Genomic DNA, 10,431 nt, shown 5'->3' on the forward strand with positions numbered 1-10,431 from the left:
CTGAGCTGTTGGGAAAGGGTAATGAGACACTTGTTAAGAGGAAGAAGAGCAGTTTGGGGCCTTGATATGGGATAGTGACTAGCAGGTACTGAATAGATGCACGCAATATAATAATACTTAGATCTTTATATTTTCAGAGCACTGTATAAACATTACTCATCCTCACTACATCTGCAGTTTGCAAGAGGGGAATCTGAAACTCAATGTCTGGGTGACTTGCTCAAGGCTACACAGGAGCTCCTGGCTACCGTTACCTACCCTACATATCTACAGAGACTTCATAGCACTAGACAGATAATATATACTGTAGGTCTCCCAAACCTGTGTTCCCAGTGCAATGATGATTGGAATGACCTATGGTGGATGCTCTGGAGTTGTTCTGAACATCTCAAGACCTTTTTCTTCTCCAAAATGGCCCTAGGTGTGTTGACATCCTGAGCAAAGAAGAAATTGGGTGTCCTTGTCACCCCTAAATACATCCCAGAATCCTTTTCATCATTTACAGAAGTGATCTCAATAATGGCTTTAGGAACTCTTCTTAGCTCTGCCCGCTTCTTGCCTGGAACTGAGTTACCATGATAGCTCCAGCACTAACCCTAACCCTGACATTCCCTTAGATGTGATGTTCTGCATAGTCACCCGTATCCTTGAACCCAAAGCCAGCACTCTAATTTCAAGAAGGAATGGATCTCGATCATGTTTGTTTCTTGATGATCCTCATGACACCTGAACTACCTTTTGTAGAGGTTGGCCTAGATGACCACATGGAGGCATCTAAGCATTCATTAGAAGTTATTTTTCAAGGGAAATAATTTTATTCTTGTAGCTTTAATTTGCTTTGGTATTGTTTGGCTCAAGTCTTGCTGCCCATGCTGTCAGTTTCCTGATAAATTGAATAATGTTCTTAGCATATGGAGCCCTTTTTCTTCATATTGTATCCATTACCAGGCTTTGCTGTCTTGTTTTCTATGTTGCCTTGATTCAGGAAAACACGTAAACACTTTAAGCATGTGCTTGAACACCTTTCCTGAATAGGAAAGCTTTTGCAATAGGGCCTGTGTCTACAACATTTGCTCGGCCATGCCATACTATTTTATTCTCCTACTCCATCGCAAGCCTGTGCTACATGATTCCATGTTTATGGCTTAATCCTGTAGAGTGCGGAGTGCTCTCCACAGCTCAGCTGGGCCCGAGCCAGGGAAGGAGGCAGATATCTCAAGCCCTCTGCAGAACTCCAGACTAGGCCCGGAGTCACCTACACCCTGCCCCCGAAGGGGACTGCGGACGGAGAGGAGGTACTAGAACTACCATTGGCCATCTACCCAGAAGCTGCGGAGGACGTGTGGCCAACTGAGCTGAGCCAATGGATGGCAGTAGGAAGTAGCCCAGGAGAACCAGATATTAGTCTGGTTGTGCTGCCAGGAAGCGAGTCAGTGTGATTTGGCGGGATCCCTGCTGATCCAGTGGTGGAACCACCCACCACTGCTAGGGCCCTAAGCTGGGACCCACTGGAGTAGGTGGACCTGGGACCCCCTAAACCCCTGCTGCCAACCCAACAGCTGGCATTTGGCCACATGCTTATCTTAAACCTTTAGGCCTGAAATCTCTTCTTGCTGTCTGTCCTAACCAGGAGGCTTTGGGCTAATGACTGTTCCTTGCTCTGCCCTGCCCAGAGGGTCAGAACACTAGACTGCTAACTACTGTCTGCCCCAGCCAGAAGACTATGGCTATAGACTGTGTGTTGCTCTGCCCTGCCCAGAGGACCAGAGCCATAGACTGCTAACTGACTGCTATTTGTTGCCTGACGCAGTGAGTCAGAGTGGCCTCCTTCCAAGCCTGAGATGGAGGGACCACTACAGCTTCCTATGCTAGAAAACAGTAAAGAGATGCACAGTATATAAAAGAAATGGAAGCTAGAATGGTCACAATGTTATTGGAAATAAAAAATGCTCTCGGCCTAGATTTTTTTTAAGGCATTTAGGTGTTACTCCACTGAGTGTTGCAAGGCTTATGTGATGGATAAATCCAATTTTCCAATGTGATTTAGGCACCTAGGAACCTAAAGCTACGTCTACACTATAAGTGCCACAGCAGCACACCTGCAGATCCTTGCTGAAGTGGCAGATGGTTTTTTTTTTTGTCGCTGTAGTATGTCCACCCCTCAAGAGGTGGTAGCTTGGTTGATGGAAGAATTTGTCCGTTGACTTAGTGGTGTCTATACTAGGGCGTAGGTTGACCTAATGACCTTGCACAGGGTGTGACATTTTTCACAGCCCTGAGCAATGCAGCTAAGTCAACAAAGTTTTAGCTGAAAATCAGGCCTAAGTCTTGCTGAACGGACTCTTGAAAATGGGATTGAAAATCACTTAGGCCTAAAACCTTTAAAAATCTGGCCCTTTGTGCTTTCCTCTGGCTAAGTGCCTGATCCTACCACCCTTACTCATCTGAGTAGTTCCATTAGAAATCAGTGAAACTACTCACATGAATAAGGGCTGTGAAATCCAGCCCTAAGTTTATATTACATGCATGCACCTTAACAGGAGTGGTTCATCTTTATTAACCACTATCCACTTTATGCTGGAATTTGTAGAAGATCTAATTCCTGTTGCTGGGAAAGAGTTGAAACTTTCTAGGAGCCGGTAGGTAATGTCACTCAGGACAGCACTAGCTGCTTGCTAAATTTGGCTTTCACCACTTTCCCAGGCCATTCTTGTATTTGTCTGCATGGGCTTCCATGTTGAGTACTTGCACTGATATTCAAAGATAGTGGTAACTGCAGCATTATGAAAAGCTCGGAGGAGTGAATTGGCTAGAGATCATAAATCCAAGAAGGAAATGCTGCGAAGAAAGATTTCACAGACCAAAGTCATCTCACATTGACACAACACAGATAAAGCTTAACTGATGCAGTAAAACTCAAAAAGTAAAATGAAACAATTACAGACTGATGGAATGATGCAGGGATGCTATATAGCAACCCCTTCACAAGGGATGTCACTCAGACACTGTAGTTGGGAGGGATTGGAATAAAGGGTATTTTACTTTTATATCTAGTCTCCAGCTGGAGCATGCCCAGCAGGGCCACAGGGGCATGACCTCCTCGGCCCAGAGAGTAGAGTTACCCCTCGCGGTACCAGTGCACCCTATCACAAGGCCAGACCAGAATAGTTTAACATTATTTCCATTTAACCTGGACCAGAGCTTTCTGTCTGCAAAGACTCAAACATGCAACATCAGGCTGTAAAATCTGTGACAGGGATCCCACTTAGAGACATAACAACAAAAATAGCAAAGGAAGGTTGAAATGATTCTTCAACACACGTAAGATGGGATTTTCAAAAGCAGTCAGCGATGGCCTAACTGCTCAGTGGTAAATCTCCCACTGACTTCAGTGGTAGCAGAGTTAGGTCAATGCTGAGCACCGTAGAAAATCCCTTCTATAACATTTTCTGAAAGCTCTATATGAGTTGAAGAATTCCATCCCCCATCATTATAAGCTTCCTCTGCTGCTGCTTTTGCTGTGTCCCTCAGCTGCAGCCTCTATTTTAATGTTCAGGATTGCTGCTGTTAATAATTTAAAGCAATAAATAATAATAGGATCGTCGTTGGAAGGATGCTGCAGAAAATAACACAGTAATAGCCAGCAAGCTCTCTTCCCTCAATGAATAAAGTTTATAACAAGGAAGCAAGTTAGGGTTAAAATAGGCAGAAACAAAAATAAGCCCAGCTGGAGGTTCAGTCAAGACCTATCACCCCACAGGTAGAGTCCATTCTCAGGTATGTAGCTCAACCAACCAGCTTATAGTCCTTTTCCTAAGAACCTGTGCAAGGTGAGAAGGAAACTAAACTGAAGTTAATCCCTTGTTCACCAAAAAGCAGGTAGTACCCTTTCACAAGCATAATTTTAGCTTTGTGGGTGAGATACTTTGGGGTTTAAATTGATTCAACTATCTTATCAGGACAGGAGGGATATCTGAGGGATATTCATTGTTCTCTGCTAGATTTTCCTGCAGTTGAAGGATCAAGAGGCTTCCTTTAGATTCAGACTGCTGCCTGCAAAGATCTTTTGTAAGCACACAGTGTAGTCTTATTCCAGCCTTATTAGCTACGTTTTTCCCTGTGGAAAAACTGATCCATCTGTGCAGAAAAATTATATTCAGACAACTATGAGCAGCTCAGAAGCAAAAGATTTGTTGTCACACTTCCTGGGAAGAAATTGAGGGATTTCCTGTGGCAGTCTGGAGATACAGAGAAAGTCTCCCTATATTAGAAATTAAAACTATTAGAACTGGAGAAGTAGTGGGGCAGCAAATATTTATGGACATAGCCCCTTTTCTCAGTGCAGTTTGTTCATCGAGTATTAATAAATATAGTATGATTGCACTTAAAAATATTCTGCAGTTGCCACCACTTCTAGTCGTCATAACCCAGGTGTCCTGTTTTCTGCTGAATCATCCCTGGAAATAGAACCTCCAACCAGGAAACACCTGTCTACCAGGAGGCCCATGTTGACTTAGAAAGTAGAAAAGACCATTTGGCTGGCAGTGTCAGGGAAGAGAAGGGAAAATATCTTCTTAATCTTAAAGTAAGAGAAGTGTGAGGAGAGAATTTTAAAGCCATCTAAAACAGGGGACAAAGATAGCAAGGAGGACACATGGGAGGGTAAAAAATAAAAAGAGAGATTTCTGTATAATCCAGAATACTTTATTGAAGAGAACTCTGATTTTAGTTCTGGGGTTTTGCTGGTTTCTTTACGTCAATATATACTAGCTATGCGTGGTTGTGTTTTGTTTTTTTAATCAAACTTAAAGCTTTGTTTTTTATAAGTGTAAAATGAGGAACCCAACAGGGTGTATGCTGGCACTTGAAAGCAGTTTATAGGCCAGGCATGGCCCTGACCCAGGACAAAGTTATTCTGAGGAATGTAGTTTGGAGGGACTGATGACAGGCCTAGTCCAGGGGCTGTGACTGAGGTCTAGTGTTTGCAGAACTACATAATGCAAGCTCTTTGTTCAGCTGGTAGGAGATAAGGGCTGCAGTAGGAACTCTCTGTGACAGACTGACAATTTCCTGCAATATCCTGAATGAAGTTTATTGAATTACGTTAAACCTTATTGAATTAGGTTTACTGCCTTTGTGGTCCACTGTATTAAAAATGCAATTACTTGTGTGTTGTTGAGGGATCTTATGTTTGTCCATAGGAAAGGTAAATAAGAGAACAGCAGGGAATGATTAGGCAAATTTCACTCAGGTTATAACATCTCCAGAGAAACACCACCCCCTGGAAAAGTTTGAATACACTAGTTCAAACTGGATTCTTCAAGGACCAACAGACAATGAAAGGATTTTTGGATAATAGCCTGGTTTTAAACTGGCTCATGATCTCCTTCCTGACCAAGCAAACAGAAGCACCTCTGGTTCATAGAAGGCCCCAGTCCTCAGGGTGGGGTTGGAAGCACTTGACCTACTGAGATCTCATAAAACTGTATGCTTGTTCTGAGCTGAACCTTTATTCCAGGTCACAATGCCACATAACAACTTTGACGCCCAAAATGTCGTATTTCAATCTTGTAACCTAGAGCTCAGTTTTGTCCACACTGACCTGAGCTGCAGCAAGAACAGACTTTGTAATATGTGATCCTTTACTAGGGCAAAATCAGTCTTAGTGTAAGTATTATCCTACAGGAGTCAATGGAAGTACATACGGTGGTATTTGATCCATCTTCCTGTCTGTGGTGGGTCCCCACAATACATTATCTGGTGCTTTATTCAGTGTACTTCTAAATGGAGTTTACACTACTTCCCTTGAAGGGTTATTGTGAAGTACATGATCTAAAATTAGTGGAAATTACCTGCACCCTTTATAGATACTCCTGGGGTGAAATCCCAATCCCATTGAAGTCAAAGGCAAAATTCGAATTGATTTCAGTGGGCCAGGATTTCACCTGTGGTGTATTTTCCCTCTTGACTCTGACATTTCTCTTTCCTCTCCTTCCCCCAACTTTTAATCCTGGCTGATCACTGAAATGATGCAGTTACTCCGGTTACCTAAGACTGAAAGGGACTGTATAACGGCAAATACATTATAGCTTCACCTCAACCTGTACAGAAATTTTCTGTTTGTCTTGCCTCCTGCTGCTCTCGTCTCTGCTTAGGTTGCTCCTAGACAAAGGCTCAAACTGAAACCTCACATTCTAACCCCTGGGAACTGTGTGCGTGCACTGCAGAGATGCATATCTCTACATACAATCTCACCCCCCAAAATTTTTATTTTAGGTAAGATCTGAAATTAGAAGACATCTGTAACTGTCAGATATCCACAGGATCTATCCTGTGCCCCAGAGTTTAAACACTCCCTGGGATGAACTCCTTCAGTGGTCCAGACTCTCTCAGGGATCCCACCCTTTCTTAAGGGTAGACGATGCAGCCTCAGCACCTCCAAGACTGAGTCTGTGCACTATGGGCTCTGCCCAGTGAGTCCGACTGAGGGCTTGTCTACATTTAAAACATAACAGCTGTGCCACTGTAGTGCTTCAGTGTAGACATTAGCTATGCTGCTGGGAAGGGATTTTAAATGGCAAAAAAAATTCATACTTTATATGCATAATGTTTTCCTTTTGTTATCTAATAGGTACAAGTAGTGCGTTATCATAAATGCACCGATTAAAGCTTTGATATTTATAAACAAACTAATGGTTGCCCGGGTAAGAGGTATTTGAAAACTACCTAGTGTACATCTTAGAGCACACCTTTAAGTTGTCCTATTTACAACAGTAACAAAAACAAACATAGCTGACCAGGGAAAAGGCTTCTTTTTTTGCATCTTCATTGAATGTTGCTAATAAGCTGTCTTGATGGGTCTTTCTGTAGGTCTCCATTTCACAGCTCAGACTCTCCCTGTCTTGAATTAGAGAGACAACATGGGTGAGGTAATATCTTTTATTGCACCAACTTCCATTTGTGCGAGAGACAAGATATTACCTCCTCCACCTTGTCTCTCTAATATCCTGGGACCAATATGGCTACAACAACCCCATCTTGCATTGTCAGTCCTGGCCCAATCTTTAGATTTGCAGTTGATAAGGAGAAGCAGGGTGACCTGCAGCAGTGTAAAGTGCCCTGATTTTATTTTAAACTCCTTGTTCAGATATTCAGAATCAAACACATTCACCAACGAATCCAATGGGGGAAATTGTCCAGCATTCCTGGTGAAAAGAGCTGAAGCTTACAGCTGGAAGCCTTGCTTACAATATACTAGGCCCTGGTCTACACTAGGACTTCAGGTCGAATTTAGCAGCGTTAAATCGATGTAAACCTGCACCCGTCCACACGATGAAGCCCTTTATTTCGACTTAAAGGGCTCTTAAAATCGATTTCCTTACTCCACCCCTGACAAGTGGATTAGCGCTTAAATCGGCCTTGCCGGGTCGAATTTGGGGTACTGTGGACACAATTCGACGGTATTGGCCTCCGGGAGCTATCCCAGAGTGCTCCATTGTGACCGCTCTGGACAGCACTCTCAACTCAGATGCACTGGCCAGGTAGACAGGAAAAGAACCACGAACTTTTTAATCTCATTTCCTGTTTGGCCAACGTGGCAAGCTGCAGGTGACCATGCAGAGCCCATCAGCAGAGGTGACCATGATGGAGTCCCAGAATCGCAAAAGAGCTCCAGCATAGACTGAACAGGAGGTACGGCATCTGATCGCTGTATGGGGAGAGGAATCCGTGCTATCAGAACTCCGTTCCAGTTTTCGAAATGCCAAAACCTTTGTCAAAATCTCCCAGGGCATGAAGGACAGAGGCCATAATAGGGACCCGAAGCAGTGCCGCGTGAAACTTAAGGAGCTGAGGCAAGCCTACCAGAAAACCAGAGAGGCGAACGGCCGCTCCGGGTCAGAGCCCCAAACATGCAGCTTCTATGATGAGCTGCATGCCATTTTAGGGGGTTCAGCCACCACTACCCCAGCTGTGTTGTTTGACTCCTTCAATGGAGATGGAGGCAACACGGAAGCAGGTTTTGGGGACGAAGAAGATGATGATGATGAGGAGGAGGAGGTTGTAGATAGCTCACAGCAAGCAAGCGGAGAAACCGGTTTTCCCGACAGCCAGGAACTGTTTCTCACCCTGGACCTGGAGCCAGTACCCCCCGAACCCACCCAAGGCTACCTCCTGGACCCGGCAGGTGGAGAAGGGACCTCCGGTGAGTGTACCTTTTAAAATACTATACATGGTTTAAAAGCAAGCATGTGAAAGGATTACTTTGCCTTGGCATTCGCGGCTCTCCTGGATGTACTCCCAAAGCCTTTGCAAAAGGTCTCTGGGGAGGGCAGCCTTATTGCGTCCTCCATGGTAGGACACTTTACCACTCCAGGCCAGTAACATGTACTCGGGAATCATTGTAGAACAAAGCATTGCAGTGTATGTTTGCTGGCGTTCAAACAACATCCGTTCTTTATCTCTCTGTGTTATCCTCAGGAGAGTGAGATATCATTCATGGTCACCTGGTTGAAATAGGGTGCTTTTCTTCAGGGGACACTCAGAGGAGCCCATTCCTGCTGGGCTGTTAGCCTGCGGCTGAACAGAAATGTTCCCCGCTGTTAGCCACGGGGGGGGGGGGGGGAGGGTTGAGGGGGTAGCCACGCAGTAGGGGGAGGCAAAATGCGACCTTGTAATGAAAGCACATGTGCTATGTATGTAATGTTAACAGCAAGGTTTACCCTGAAAGAGTGTAGCCACTGTTTTATAAAAGGTGTCTTTTTAAATACCGCTGTCCCTTTTTTTTTCTCCACCAGCTGCATGTGTTTCAATGATCACAGGATCTTCTCCATCCCAGAGGCTAGTGAAGATTAGAAAGAAAAAAAAATGCACTCGAGATGAAATGTTCTCCGAGCTCATGCTGTCCTCCCACACTGACAGAGCACAGACGAATGCGTGGAGGCAAATAATGTCAGAGTGCAGGAAAGCACAAAATGACCAAAGGAGAGGTGGCGGGCTGAAGAGAGTAAGTGGCAGGCTGAAGAGAGTAAGTGGCGGGCTGAAGACAGGGCTGAAGCTCAAATGTGGCGGCAGCGTGATGAGAGGAGGCAGGATTCAATGCTGAGGCTGCTGGAGGACCAAACCAGTATGGTCCAGTGTATGGTTGAGCTGCAGCAAAGGCAGCTGGAGCACAGACTGCCACTACAGCCCCTGTGTAACCAACCGCCCTCCTCCCCAAGTTCCATAGCCTCCACACCCAGACGCCCAAGAACGCGGTGGGGGGGCCACCGGCCAACCAGCCACTCCGCCACAGAGGATTGCCCCAAAAAAAGAAGGCTGGCATTCAATAAATTTTAAAGTTGTAAACTTTTAAAGTGCTGTTTGGCATTTTCCTTCCCTCCTCCACCACCCCTCCTGGGCTACCTTGGTAGTCATCCCCCTATTTGTGTGATGAATGAATAAAGAATGCATGAATGTGAAGCAACAATGACTTTATTGCCTCTGCAAGCAATGATTAAAGGGAGGAGGGGAGGGTGGTTAGCTTGCAGGAAAGTAGAGTGAACCAAGGGGCGGGGGGTTTCATCAAGGAGAAACAAAGAGAACTTTCACACCGTAGCCTGGCCAGTCATGAAACTGGTTTTCAAAGCTTCTCTGATGTGTACCGCGCCCTCCTGTGCTCTTCTAACTGCCCTGGTGTCTGGCTGCGCGTAACCAGCAGCCAGGTGATTTCCCTCAACCTCCCACCCTGCCATAAACATCTCCCCCTTACTCTCACAGATATTGTGGAGCACACAGCAAGCAGTAATAACAGTGGGAATATTGGTTTCGCTGAGGTCTCAGCGAGTCAGTAAACTGCGCCAGCGCGCCTTTAAACGTCCAAATGCACATTCTACCACCATTCTGCACTTGCTCAGGCTGTAGTTGAACAGTTCCTGACTACTGTCCAGGCTGCCTGTGTACGGCTTCATGAGCCATGGCATTAAGGGGTAGGCTGGGTCCCCAAGGATACATATAGGCATTTCAACGTCCCCAACAGTTATTTTCTGGTCTGGGAATAAAGTCCCTTCCTGCAGCTTTAGAAACAGACCAGAGTTCCTGAAGATGCGAGCGTCATGTATCTTTCCCGGCCATCCCACGCTGATGTTGGTGAAACGTCCCTTGTGATCCACCAGAGCTTGCAGCACTATGGAAAAGTACCCCTTGCGGTTTATGTACTCGGCGGCTTGGTGCTCCGGTGCCAAGATAGGGATATGGGTTCCGTCTATGGCCCCACCACAGTTAGGGAATCCCATCGCAGCAAAGCCATCCACTATGACCTGCACATTTCCCAGGGTCACTACCCTTGATATCAGCAGATCTTTGATTGCATGGGCTACTTGCATCACAGAAGCTCCAACAGTAGATTTGCCCACTCCAAATTGATTCCCAACTGACCGGTAGCTGTCTGGCGTT

At 45.4% G+C, this 10,431-nt stretch overlaps 1 protein-coding gene across 1 annotated transcript; it reads left to right on the plus strand.

Moving 5' to 3' along the window:
* Positions 1–7,681: 7,681 nt before the first annotated feature.
* Positions 7,682–9,298, plus strand: LOC141981525 (uncharacterized). The gene is made up of 2 exons (XM_074943179.1): positions 7,682–8,203; positions 8,796–9,298. Exons 1-2 carry the CDS (start codon positions 7,792–7,794, stop codon positions 9,101–9,103), a joined length of 720 nt encoding a protein of 239 aa, XP_074799280.1. The 5' UTR covers positions 7,682–7,791; the 3' UTR covers positions 9,104–9,298.
* The last annotated feature ends 1,133 nt before the right edge of the window (positions 9,299–10,431 follow it).

This window comes from Natator depressus, chromosome 2 (assembly GCF_965152275.1).
Source record: "Natator depressus isolate rNatDep1 chromosome 2, rNatDep2.hap1, whole genome shotgun sequence".
Taxonomy (NCBI): Eukaryota; Metazoa; Chordata; order Testudines; family Cheloniidae; genus Natator; species Natator depressus.

Bases quoted from the DNA above. Each gene is read 5' to 3' on its own strand.
- LOC141981525 (XM_074943179.1), top strand. From the start codon at position 7,792: ATGAAGGACAGAGGCCATAATAGGGACCCGAAGCAGTGCCGCGTGAAA. The intron at 8,204-8,795 runs GTGAGTGTACCT...TTTCTCCACCAG, and splicing joins AGGTGGAGAAGGGACCTCCG to CTGCATGTGTTTCAATGATC.